Raw genomic sequence first — 14,460 nt, 5'->3', positions numbered from 1 at the left:
AAATATGCATAAAAACATACACACACTTGACATATGTATTACGAATAAATAATTATATACACCTTTAAAATAAAAATCTACCCTCACGTATCCTAGATGACGATGAATATAAATTGAATTAAATTTTTTATCTTCACCTCATGTCTTAGTTGCGACAATCCATCCAACTTTAAATTTATTTCAATTACTCACGTTCCACAGATGAATTATTAATATAAAACAATTACAATAATCAAAGATTAATTAAATACTTAATATAAATATTAATTAAACAATTAGTAGCCATTATATTTTTTTATAATAACTTTTATTTAATTAAAAAAACAGCAAAAAAATTATCAATTTTTTTTTTACTTAATTATTATAGACCTTAAAATTTATAATAATAATTATTTATATTTAATTCCTACTTTCCAGTGATTTAGTTACGTAAAAAAGTTGGCGTGTAAAAATTACAAAAAAAAAAAAACTAACTCTTACGATACTAAATCACCAAATTTTGTTGAGGTAATTATTGTTTATCAAAAACAATTTATTATCATCATCATTATTATTTGATAGAACAATTATACCTTTACTTATAATTATTTCAATTAACTATACATACAATACATATACAATTATTAAATCTAAAGCTCGTAGTACAAAATGCTTGCCTTGTGACTTAATTGTCGGTCATTTTTTTTAAATATTTTTTTTTTAAGTTTTTTCATTAATTTATTTATGAAATAACTTCAATTAAGATCTTAATTATTTATTTAGATCATTTTGGAGTACGGACGTATAAGCTTTTCCAGCTTGTCTTGATCTCTCTCACAACGTGTCTTATTTAATTAATATTTATTTAAAATAAATAAATATTGACACGTGCAAAGTCTCATAATAAATTTATTTAAACTTCTTCAGTCTCCATGCATATCAAATTCAATATGAAATATTTAGTAATTTAAATATAATCGACTTATTATTGACCATTAAATTTAATAAGTCATTAACGACTCAATTTATTTTATACCATGTATAAAATATTAATAATTATCAATTGCTTACCACAACGAAGCAATCTAATTTAACTTTATTCAAATTTTTGTTTCAATTTAATAAAATATTTTACTGATATGGCAGTATTTGTTTTACCGATAAAAAAAATTAATGAATGATAACAAATAAAAAATAATTAATTAGCAGCAATTATAGCCGCGGCTGCTGAAGAAGTTGATGACGATGAAGATGATGAAGACGACGAAGATGATGATGAAGAAGATGAGGATGAAGATGACGATTTTTTCTTAAGAACAATGTCCTTGATATTAAGCTTAACTTTTTCTTTTCTCGGCGGTGGTACTGACTGCAGACAGAAACGTTTGAATGCCTCCAGTTCACGTTCTGCGTCGTCCATCTCTCCATCCTCGTCTATATCTTTCGGCGTGAATACGCTCTCTGGAAAAGACATCCTCTCAATATACACAACTCCTACTTATAAAATAATTACAGCCAAAATAAATGATACTGAAGTATGATACTAAAATTAGCCGACGTTCAACAATTTTTTATTTTTTTTTTATTAATTAAATTACAAGTAAAAAAATACTTTTCAAAAATTCCATGGGTAATTTTTTAAATTTTCTATATGTGAAATTTTTTATAATAATTTTTTCATTAAAAAAATTAAATTACAAGTAAAAAAATACTTTAAAAAAATTCCACAGGTATTTTTTCAAAATTTCTATATGTGAAATTTTATGAAAATTAAGTTAGCCGACTTTTAAAAATTAAAAAAAATTTTTTTATTGAAAAAATGACTACAAAAAAAAAAAGAAAAAAAATTGTCAATTGTTAAAAACTTGAAAAACTGTAAGTGCAATTTTAAAAAAATATTTTTTTGTTCTGATTTAATTATTAAAAAAAAATCAAAAAATTAAAAACGTCGGCTAACTTTAGTATTATGAAATTTTTTCTTTTAATTTTTTTATAATTTTTTCATTAAAAAAAATTATAAAAATTTTCAGATGTCGGATTTTCACTTATAATTTATATTAATTTTCCCATGTGAAATTTTTTAATTAATTTTTTTTTTTATACTAATTTAATTGCTATAAAATTCTAAAAAAAATTTTAATGTCTGTCAACTTCAGTGTGATCCAAAATAAATACTTTAATGATAAAAAATTTTGGTGGTTAAAAAAAAAAAATAGAAATTTTTTGTGGAAAAAAAAAGTTTAAATTTTTATTTAAGTACTTAAACTTATTTGTTTGGTATTGTATTGTTAATCATTATCATTATTTATCACAAAATCCGTCTATAAATTATTTTGTACTATTGCATTTAAATAACAATTTACAACTGTTAAATAGTAATTATAAAAACCTTCATGCGCGTTATTAAACTTTTAAGTATAAAAAAATATTGATGTAAAAAATAAAATTAACAATACTTGTTATTTTTAAAAAAAATATATCAATAATCTATTTTATATTTGTCTTTTATTCTCACCAACGAGATTCCAGTCATCGCCGCATGATCTAGCACCATTTCCTTTCTTTTTCTTTTTTTTTCCTTTCGCTAATGACTGCTGCTGCTGTTGTTGCTGATCTTGCTGGTGTTGATGGTGCTGATGATGCTGCAACGGCTGATGTTGATTAAAATCATTAGGAATATTATTTGACGAGAGCTCATGTGGTAAACCACCAGGAGAATTTGTCGGAGGGATTGTTATATTGGCAACAGTAGAAGAAACACCAACAAAATCACATTTAACATCTGGATTTTTGACCTTTGTTAATGTAACACTGGTTCCTTTTAAATTAATACCATTCTCAGGTATCACTTGTTGCCCACTAGTTACTTTACTTATTTGTATATTAGCAAGACCAGTGATACCAGTACAATCGGGTGTGAGACGACTTCTTAGATCAGCTAAGCTCGAAGATATATTTGCACTTTTTTGTCCCGATGCGGGTTTGTTATTTTCATTCAAAAATTCACCTTTCACTATAAAATCGGGTTTTGGCGGAGGTGTAAGACCATTGTTCAAGGCATGTTGCAAGGCTGGACTTCGTATTGTTACCATCCCATTGTCAGACAGTTTAATAATAGCTGCTTGTTGTTGAACTGGTTCAACTTTTGGTAACGATCCGAATGCAGGATTACGGATAGTCACCATATTGGATCCGGGATTGTGAACAATACGCGCTAATTCATCATTTTGATAACGTTCCGAGTTGTCGTTAGATTGTGAATTATTTTGCAATGAATTCTTGGCGGCAGCAGCTGCTGCTGCTGCATTCTTCTTCTTCTTCTTTTTACTCGATTTACTTGGCTCTTTGGAAGCTCCTAAAAATATCATCGATTATTAATATTAATAACTAAAAAAAAATTTTGGAAAATCCAAAATTGCACGCCTCATAATCTTATTTTCCACAATAAAATTGATTAAAATAAAATAAGCTAAAGTACCCAGTAGTTAAACAGGTTTCAAAGTAAAACGTATTTAATCCTACTTTTAATATATAAAGACTAGTAACCTTGCAGCCACTATGTGACTGCCGTGACTTGTGAACTATTAACAAATGAAATTTTGCTTTATTAAATAATGACTTTTGTTAAATTGCACTGTACTTTTTTAAATATTGACGTTTTTAAAGATATATGCTCATCCCAATGTTTTACTCATCAAGACCTTTCATTTAAGTACCCACAAGGCATTTTTTATATATTTTATATATATGGTATTTGCGAAATATATAAATATATAAAATATATGAAAAATTGATGTGAGTACTCAAATGAAAGGTCTCGATAAGTGTGATGTCGAGATGAACTTATATCTTTAAAAATGTCATTAGTTGACAAAATAGCAATGTTAGTTCTTAATGATTGACATTTTTAAAGATATAAGCTCATCCCGATGTTACACTCATCAAGAGCTTTCATTTGAGTACCCACATGCATTTTGATATATTTTTCATATATACATATAAATATATGAAAAATTGATGTGGGTACTCAAATAAGAGGTCTTGACGAATGTCAACATTGGGATGAGCTTATATCTTTAAAAATGTCAATAGTTTACAAGATACAAGGTCATTTCTTAATTATGTATCTAGAGATAAATCATTTTCGAATGCAGGTGACTATTGGTGAGAATGATATGAAACCTTGAAAAGGCACAACTCCAGGTTAAGACTTTTCCAACGATACTAAATTTAACAATAAAAACCCATTTTATCATATAAATACACTGGCCGAAAAATTTTGCTTATTCTCTTAATAATACAGATGTAATTATTATTTGAAATTAATAATTTTCATACAAACACACAAACGTATCTTAGTTTTTTATAAATAATAATTAAACGACAGTGAATTGAACGCTCATATTAATTGAGAAAGTCCTTAGTGTGCTATTTTAAATAATTAAAAAAAATTATTCCGGTAGGATTATTTCTTCAAGCAATTTCCCTGCCACATACACCAATCCATAAACACAGACACACGGAAGTCCAGAGAAAATTATTTTTAATGCTATTATTTACTATGTTAAACAAAATTATTTGACTTGATATTGGTACACTCAGATTAACCTGTAAGTACGATATAAGTAAAAAAAAACAATTTCAGTTTCGAGAAAACTTCTTTTTTTGAAATGTCGAGAGTAGAGCACTACCACAACGCTTCGCTTATGAATCGTGCAAAATAAAAAAAAAAAACTTACCTTTGTCATTTGGATTAAGATCCTGCTTGAGTTTCCCAGTATCAACGACAATAACATTAGCGCCAGCTTGAGGACCACCATAGCTTCCATGAATTCCTCCAGCTGACATTGGAGATGCAATTATCGTCGCCTGTTTATTTGGCGGAGTATTGTTAGTAGCTTTAGCAAGTGGAGTTGATTTTATTGGAAATGGTTTCACAGGAACATCAACCTTTGTTATCGTAATACCAGGTGGTAATTTAAGATTTTCAATATTTATCCTTGTCATATCTTTAGCTTGACCATGCGTTGAACTCCCACTATTACTATTATTATTACTATTATTATTATTACTCAGATTAGTATTACTACTAACAGGTGTTGTTTGCTGTGATTGTGCTTGCTTAGCTTGTTTATTATTCTTCTGATTATCTTTCTTCTTCTTTTGCTGTTGCTGTTGCTGTTGCTGCTGCTGTTGTAATTGTTGCTGCTGTTGCTGTTTCTTCCCCGCCTCATTAACCTTAATATTAGTGTTACTATTAACATTAGTCTGTACCTTAATCTCAGTAAGTGGAGTAACAGTCTTCTGTTTTTTTCCTTTATTACTAACTTCAGATTGATTTTTCTTTGTGCTATTTTGTTGCTGGGAAACATTTTGTGGTTGTTTATTCTCGGCATTCTTTTTATCCTTTTTCTTACTTTTTATTTCACTCGAAACTTGTGCCTGAGCTTGATTTTGTCCTTTATTATTACTTTGTAATTGCCGTTGATCTTGATCTTGAATTTTCGCTAGTGCCTGTGCCTTCTTCTTTTCTTCTTTCTTCGTTTTACCCTTATCTTTCTCCTTATTACTACTCTTCGCTTGAATCTGAGTAACTTGCACTTGAGTTTGAGCTTGTACTTGTGCTTGAGCTTGAGCTTGAACATCTTGAGCTTGACCCTTCTTCTTTTTCTTTTTCTTCCCACCAGTTTCCTTCGATAGTTCCTTGGTTTGTCCATTAACTAACGTAAATAATACTTTATCTTCAGCAGGTGTTTGCCCTTTAAGAGTAATCGTCACCGTAGGCTCAGCGTTATTAGACTCCATTACCCTTTTAATAGTAACAATCTGAGGCTGATCTTTAGAAACTTTTCCACTATTAGCATCACTACTATTATTCTGCAATTTCTGCAATTCCATCTTCTTCATTTCTTTCTTCAATTTCTTCCGTTCCTTTTTAGTCAACGGAACAGGCTCAGGTTCAGGTTCAGGCTCAGGCTCAGGTTCCGGCTCAGGTTCAACAATTTTTTGTTTCTTTTTCTTTTTACTTTTACCACTAGCAGCAACAACAGTCTCCTTAACCTTCTCCCTAACTTCATTCTTCACCATTTTCTTCTGTACAGAATTAGCCGGCAAAATCGACACTTCAGGTAAATTTTTATTCATCAACAATTTCTGCGCTGGTTTTTTAGGATCAACAACAGTTATCGTAACACCGGGAGTTTTTTTCTGCAATTCAACAATTTTCTGCCTATCAGCTTCTTCTTTTTGCAGCCTCAAAGCTTCTTCAGCTTTTTTCAATTTCTGCCTCGCTTTTTTTTCACTCTTTTTAGTATCTTTCTTCCCACTACTCCCCACATCCCCTTCAATAAATTTAATTAACGTATCTAAATCCCGATCATCCCTCAACTCAGAAACAGTCGAAGGCGTATCAGACCGACCACGAGTAACAGAATTATCCGACGGAGTGTCAGCTGGACTTACAGGAGGACTACAAGACGAAGAAGTTGCAGCTGTAGATCCCGAACCAACAATAGTAGACCCCGTAACTTTATTACACTTTTTAGCTTTTTTCTTAGTCAACAATTGCCGTAATCGTTCTCGAGTTTCATTATAATTACGACTTACTGGAGCAACACTGGGAACACCATGGCCAAATACTTCACAATAACAACAATCGCAATGCCGACCAGCATCTCGTGGAGATGATGAGCCACCAGTTGAACAAGAATCTTCAATACTCCCACTATCCGAACAATTACCATCACCAGTGTGCAAACTATTGCAAGATACCCTCCGTATCTGTTCAACAGTTTGTTTATGGCAATGCGGATGTCCATGATTGTGTTTGGCAATTCCTTTTATATCAGACCCATGGCCAGTGCATCTAGGATGTGGATTGTGTCCAGTGTGGTTATTATGAGCATGTCCATGATTATGAGGGTGCATGCCATTGGGAGTTTGTGTCGTTGAATGCCTCGTTTGAGGTACCACCGGTTTACAATTATTCATCTTAATAGTCTCTCCACTGTCTGCCGAAGAAGATTGTGTAGAAATTTGCTGATCACTTGTCTTATTACAACTATTGTTACTATTATTATTAATATTATTACTACAACCACTATTACTATTATTATTACTGCTATTATTATTATTGCGTCCAGATAAACGTGATGGTTCTTCACGTACACAAGGACAAGCAGACTCCGGTAATTGACGCATGTTGAGCATACACAAACAAGGTGGAAATAATAAAAGTCCACGAAATGTTGACCCTTGCCATTCACCCAAATGTCTGTATGTACACAAGCATCCTTTTCGTTTTTTATTATCTGTATTGTGATTGGTGTTAACTATTTCAGTACTATCAGCTGCGGAACCTGTCGAAGAAGGGGAACCGGGTAGAGATACTGATAATGATACTGTCGATATATCTCCATTAGCCTTCAAAGTTGGATGAGCACACTGACCGGTTTTAGTACGGCCACCTACGACCAAATGTGATACCCAAGCTAGCTCACCGCAGACTGTGCACTTGGTATCGACTTCTAATGTCGTGTCAGTAGCTCGGCTTAATACTAACCAGGCAGCTGCTTGATACCCGAAATAATAACCAGGATCATCGGGCGTTGTACCGTCCCCTGCGATCTCACGTTCTTTGTGCCAGTAAATTCCTAATGAACTTAGAGCTAACGTTTGATAGGCTTGTTTACTCCAGGCGTCCAGCATCTTACGGACTAATTCGGTGTCTGGTGGAGATTCTAGTCGCTCGAGTAACTTTATGAAGTAAGAATCAAACGGGGTTTGATTCAATCCTAATCCTGGGACGTCTAATGTACGCTCGTTTTCTACTTTTATCGCTTCTTCGATTGTGTAGAGGGTCCAAGGTGTACTGGCTTTACGCTTGTCTATTATACGACGGGTTTGGACTGCATTGTACTTGTCAATATTCAACTCTTTGTCTAGCCACAGGTCTGCGATTCGCATCATCTCGTCTACAAAGCCTAAGTACCTTTCTAATAACACTTTGTAACCTTTTCCTTTTCGTGGTTTACGCAATTGACGAACTAAGGATGGTAAGATATTTCTGATTGTTGGCTCGTAGAAGTATATGTAATTTTGGTAGAGTTTTTTGTTGAAAAATTCCCAAGTTATTGTGAATTTTGAGAGGTGGTTATCTTCTAGTGGTTTTATTAAATCAGTCACTTGAGCTGCTGTTGCTATTAAAATGTCGTAGCCATTCAAAAGTCCTGGGAAATATTGAATATTTATTAGTTTGAGTGTTAATGCAATAAAAAAAAAAAAAAAAAAAAAAAGGTGATTATTTACAAGTGGGGTCAACCTCATTTTGGGCCAGGAGAAAAATTAACATTTTCAAATTTTTTTTTATTCTGCTTTTTTTTAGATAGTTCACTCGAAACATCGACGTTCTAATTAGCAAATTGTCTAACTTTATTTTAGAGAATCTGTCATTTCTACAAAAAAACAATTGATTCAAAATTTAATATCACTTTAAAAAACCATTTAATATCATTATTATCTAATAGAGGTTATACCTATAATATTTTGGTTTGCATCATTCAAATAATTTATAATTGGACTATTGATGTATCAAAATGTTAAAAAATCACCCTCTAAAAAATAAGGAGTTAGACCAATTGCTAATTAGACCGTCGACATGTAGTTTGTACTATTTCTTTCTTTTTGACTCGCTAGTACTGCCTTTCTCACGAGTTATCTCTTATTTGCTTTTACTAATAGTTATTTTTGTTTAACTAGCCAGTTTATTAATAATTTATAAAAAAAATTATATGGTAAAAATTTTCAAAATTTCTTTTGATTCTTTTAAATACATTATTCTAACAGGTATCAGTTTTTTCAAATGATCTTAAAATCCTTTTAATGCAATAACCATTAATATTTGTGATTTTCTCGATCTCCACCCATACTGTCTTTGCTAAAATGTTATTTTTAATTATAATTCTCTCATTTCTGGTATGGTAAATTGATTTCAAATTTCAACTGCACATGTAATAAGTATTCTATTACCCATATTTCGAATTTCAAAAACTTCTTAAAATTTTGCATTTATGACCGAACTACCTTAACGTCGCATTTATCATAAAAAATGTCATGAAAGGAAAAAATAAAGATTTTGATCATTTTTTTGCCTTTAAAAGTTGGAAAATTTTTGGCTTTTATGTTTTTGGATAAAATTCCTATTTTATCATTTTTTGATATATTTTTTGTGAAAAGTACATAAAAAAATGATAAATTTAAAAAAGAAAAAAGTTGAATATCACGATTTTCAAAAAAATTTATAAATTTTTTTGAAAATTTGGAAAATTGTGATAATCAATTTTTTTTTTTAATTGTTCATTTTTTTAAGTGTTTAAAAAAATATATATATCAATAAAATCAAATAGAAATTTTATTCAAAAAAATGAAAATTAAAATGGTTGACCCCACTTGTGAATATTTACCAAAAAAAAATATTAATTTTAAGCGAACGTTATGACTTACTTGTAAGAAATACTTCAGCAATACGCGCTAAGTTATCATCCTGCAATGGACGCATAATACGGATTTTTAACTCAACGACGAATTCTTGTGCCTGTATCACCAGCATCAAGAAAAATTTGTGTGGATGGCTTTTTACAAGACTAGAAAAATTAAATTTATTAATGATATTAAATAGAATCTTTTGAATTAAATTTATCTTACAGAAAAATACTAATTACTATACATGATCATGAATTGTTATTTATTGGAAAATCAGTAGCTATTGTTGTACTAATAGGAACAAATATGATATGGTACTCAAATGTCACTTTCATTGATAATTAATAAAAAATTAATAAATAATTAGATTTCTCAGCGCATATGAACTTGTAACAATATAATAAGTAGGTATTAAACTATACCTAATATGATTTATTATTTTTTCATGCTTTGACTTAATGGTTTTATTTCTTACTTTAGAGGAATTTTATCAATCTGAAAATTTAATAATTTAATTTATTACTTATTGTATTTTACTATAAACAATTATTATGAACTGTATTATAAATCATTTTAATCTAACTGGAATTGTGTTGTTGTGATTAAGTTCTGTTTAAAAGAGATTAAACTTAGTAATAATATTAGATTGCGATAAGTAAAGAAAATTTTAAATTTCCGGAATTCAAGCTGACGCCAAGTTTTTACAATATTTTCATTGAGAGCTTAATTTTATCAATAAGATCACTCATAACAAGAAATTATAATAAAATATAAATTGAAATAGCAGATAAAATTTTTACAACTGTAAATATTTTTTATTCTGATTGAAAAATATTTTTAGTATTATGTTTCATCAGAAAAATTTTTATAAACAGTATGTTAAGTAATATGTCGTTAAAAATACTTAATTTTCCAATTCCAAAAATTTCATTATTTAATAATACCAAACTCATAAATTATTTTCGAGTTAAATATTTAATTAAAAATATTAACGCAAGCATTAATATTTATCTCTGAGCAAATTTCATTATTATGAAAATAAAAGGTAATTATTTACAAGTGGGGTCAAACGTATTTTTGGCCACAAAAAATAGATAAATTGATGGATTATCATCATTTTATCACAAATATGAATTCAGGATGGAATAATAGAAAATGATCATCATTAGAAAATTAATAAAGTAAAAATATGTATACACGAAATCATTATGTGTTGATTAATTAATTACAGATTTTTCAAGATTTCTTGGAAAATTCCGGAGGAATCCTAATGAAAACTCTGCGGAATTTTTCTAAAATCTTTGTGGAATTAAAACTAGAAGCTAAACTAGCAGAGTTTCGCGAACTTTTCTCCGGGATTCCTCCGGATTTTCTAGAGAAACCTTGAGAAGTTTATAATTAATAAATCAAAATATCATGGTTTTATGAATTTATATTACTACTTCATTAATTTTCTATCGATGATTATTTTCTATGATTTCATCCTGAATTCCTTCGGAATTCATATTTCCTTGCGTAATTCCGGAGGAATTCCGCAACTTTTTTATATGGGAAGTTGGAAAAAATTTTGTCTCATTTTTTTGAATAAAATTTCTATTTACCTTTTTTTGACATATTTTTTTTTGAAAAGTACATAAAAAAACGAACAATTAAAAAAAAATTGAATACAAATAAATTTTTTTGAAAATTTGTTAAAATTGTGATAATTAATTTTTTTTTTAATTGTTCATTTTTTTATGTATTTTTCAAAAAAAAAAAAATATATCAATAAAATCAAATAGAAATTTCGTTCAAAAAAAAGAAAATTAAAATCGTTGACCCTACTTGTAAATATTTACCAAATAAAAACAGGTATTATGAATAGTCACTAATGATCGTATAGTAATTAGCATTGATAGTATTTACAATAGAAAATATTTGCTCAAAACCTAAAACAGAAAAATGTGAGTAAATAAATAAAATAAACATACTCATAAACAATTTCTCGAAGTTGAGCATACTGATTAGGATCACATTCATATTTACGAATATTAGGCACACAAGGAGACTCAACAGCGGCATTAAATACAGCTCGTATGTATTCACGTATTTTTAATCCTTGACTCTGCCATTTCCATACTTTTGTTATTTTGTCCCGGATAAATGCCCTGATAATTAAATAACAACAGGATTAAATATAGAAAAATAAAATTGATAATAATACCTAGAACCCTGAATAATAATAATAACAATTCTAACCTTTGTACAACACAGACTTCACAAGTACAAACTTTTTCATGTTTAATAGTTTGAGTTTGCCCAAAATACGATGACAATTCCTCATTATCATCATCATCATCATCATCATCATCATCATCAAGAGACTTAGATAAATTCCAGATGTCATTGGTAGTTTGGGTTGTCTGGGTGTCCTGTAAATACATACAAAAAATAAAGGTATAAAATACATGGATATGCAGTTGTATATAATATACACGTATAATATAAGATAGGTGTATTTGTATCAGGGTGAAAGTCACCTTTACAAGGATAACATTAAACGCATCACAATGCGACTATATATATAAATAGCCAGAAAAAAAAAGAGCTTAAAAATTCCAAATAAAATAGCAAAATAAAATACCGTAGATGTAGACTCAGGATTGGATTGAGCGACAGGAATTTCCGGAGCAGCATCAGCTTCACATGGTGAAGAATTTCTGAAATGTGATTCGTCTTCAGAGTCTGTTGTTTCATCACGATAATTATCATTGTCCTGATTGGGTTGAGCGTCAACTTGAAATTGAGGGTTTACGTCAACTTGTCTTTCATCATCATCATCAGCATCAGCATCAGCATCAACTTTAATATTATTTTCAACATCACCAGCATCAACCGCATCACCAGACTCTTCAGCTTCTTTAGCAAGGACGTCACCCATGATCTCGTTGTTTGACTCAGTTGTCCTTTCCTCACACTGGCTCTCTTTATCGTCGCTACCACTCATTGCTAATACACACCACGATTTTTGGATTATTATACCAAACAATGTTTTATTTTAGCGATTGTATATTAATAGTAATTGTAATTGTAGGATAAATAATAGTAATAATTATAATAGTTATGGGGATAATTATTATTATTATTTATTTATTAATGTTTTGTAAACTATACTGACACTAGTGATACTACTGTGCTAATCGATACGCTATTTTATTTTAATATTACTTTTTTTTTAATAATACAAGACACGGGTCTTACCGTAAGCGTACCGCGTAAACACCTACACCTCGAGATAATGTATTGAGTATAGGTAGAGATAGCAAGATAGAGAGTAAACTGGATGGAGAGTCAACATCAACTCAATATGGCGGTCAACGTGCTTAACTTGCGGTGCACTCTATGTATGTTATACTAATGCTGATAAATTAGTTACTGTCACAATAATCAGCTTCACGATAATTTAGATTAAGAACACTGCGCCACACCTCATTCATTTTACTTTTCTAACAATTTCTATATTATCGACATATTTAATATTTACCCTGCCCTGATAGCCACGCTTTGAGTAAAATAACCTGCACTGGCGGGATTTTAGCCAAGTCGTTTCAAAGTTCACTTAAAGTCACTCACTGCAGAATCCTGTATTGAATCTGTAGTGAAGTTGGTTAGGAAATTCAAATAAACCTACGCCGACATCTGAACTAAAGCTGTTGACAAGTTTTTATTTGCAGAAGGTTAGCTAAAAGTTGTAATGAGATTTGCGTAAAAAATAATGTCAAGTTAGACTGTAACATTTTTTAACAAATTTTTTAGCTGAAGTTGTATAAATTTTAAACTTCAATTTTCATTTAAAATACTAACAAATATGAAGACATATTTAGCAATCAAGTTTTTAACTCAGAAAGTTCAATCTACAACACAACAAATTTTGAGGCAATTATTTCGATATGATTTTTTAAGAAAGATAATGCATAAAATTAAGAACCTACGATTTTCTTAGTCATTTGATGAAGTATTAATTACTTATGACTCATAAATAAGTAACTCAATAAAATTAAATAAAAATTTTTATATTTTAATTGAAAAGGATAAATTTGAAAAAGATAATTTTTTAACCTGATGTTTTTTCCTATCGTTAAAAAACATTTATTCGAAGAAGTTTTTCACCTATGGCAAATATAGCACCAAAGTTATATTTATACGCAAAATAAATATGAAAAATAAATTTACTGTTAATTTTTTTATTTGATTTTGTACAAATATATAAAATTGATTACATTGGTCTCAGAATTAATATATATTTCTTATAATTTATTAATAATTATAAAAATAGTAAAAATAACAATGATAATAGTGATCATAATAACAATTACCCCTATAGCCAGCGCTTTCTGAGTAAGTGTTGACTTCCAGCAGTTAGGGTTAATTTATACATCAAGTTGGCGGTAATTCTTCACTCAACAACAGTTGTAAGCAAATTGACGGAAATCTACGGCCGCAACTTGAATACAAGTTAACAATATCAAACTTGTAGTTAAATTTCCTTTCAACTTTACTAAAATTTGACGGAAATACTTGTACAGCAAGTTTTGACGGCTATTTGCAGAGTAAGTTATAGGTAACTAATAGGTAATCGCTCGCTTTGCCAATTCTTTCCGTCAAGTTTGCTTCAAATTGCGGACGTAGATTGACAGTAAGTTATAGGTAAGGTGGCTATCAGGGTATAATTGTAGTTGTAATTTATTAACAATTGGCCATAAGATTGAATTTCTCTGATGGCTATAAGGCTTATACCGACAAACTATCATCAATTTTCGGTAATTTACCGATCGTAGAATGCAAATGGTAAAATTTTTGTACTCTGCCGCATTAACAGACATTGTCTCAAAGTTCAGTGCAGGTTCACTCAAACTCCTGCACTACAAGATGTTTAATGAAACTGTCGTTAGTTTCGAGTCGTAGATTTTTCACAACTTGGAGTCCAGTCTAAAGCCAACTTGTATTCTGCATGGCTATCAG

At 29.9% G+C, this 14,460-nt stretch overlaps 1 protein-coding gene across 5 annotated transcripts in view; it reads right to left on the bottom strand.

Moving 5' to 3' along the window:
- Positions 1-422: 422 nt before the first annotated feature.
- LOC123271298 (probable JmjC domain-containing histone demethylation protein 2C) overlaps positions 423-14,460 on the bottom strand; it is a 193,680-nt gene continuing 179,642 nt past the window's right edge. For 4 of the 5 annotated variants that reach the window (XM_044737583.1, XM_044737580.1, XM_044737582.1 and 1 more), the window contains exons 18-20: positions 4,719-5,193; positions 2,495-3,334; positions 1,100-1,440 (exon numbers count right to left, since the gene is read on the bottom strand). In XM_044737583.1, coding sequence (XP_044593518.1) covers positions 1,178-1,440; positions 2,495-3,334; positions 4,719-5,193 — 1,578 coding nt within the window. In that variant the 3' untranslated portion in view covers positions 1,100-1,177. Of the gene's footprint in view, positions 1,441-2,494; positions 3,335-4,718; positions 7,070-14,460 lie in introns of all 5 variants that reach the window. The other variant, XM_044737585.1, reaches the window with a different exon arrangement.

The sequence above is a fragment of the Cotesia glomerata genome, linkage group LG9 (assembly GCF_020080835.1).
Source record: "Cotesia glomerata isolate CgM1 linkage group LG9, MPM_Cglom_v2.3, whole genome shotgun sequence".
NCBI classification, from domain to species: Eukaryota; Metazoa; Arthropoda; class Insecta; order Hymenoptera; family Braconidae; genus Cotesia; species Cotesia glomerata.
Note: the sequence above shows the minus strand (reverse complement) of the source record. Positions and strands in the feature narration are given on the sequence as shown.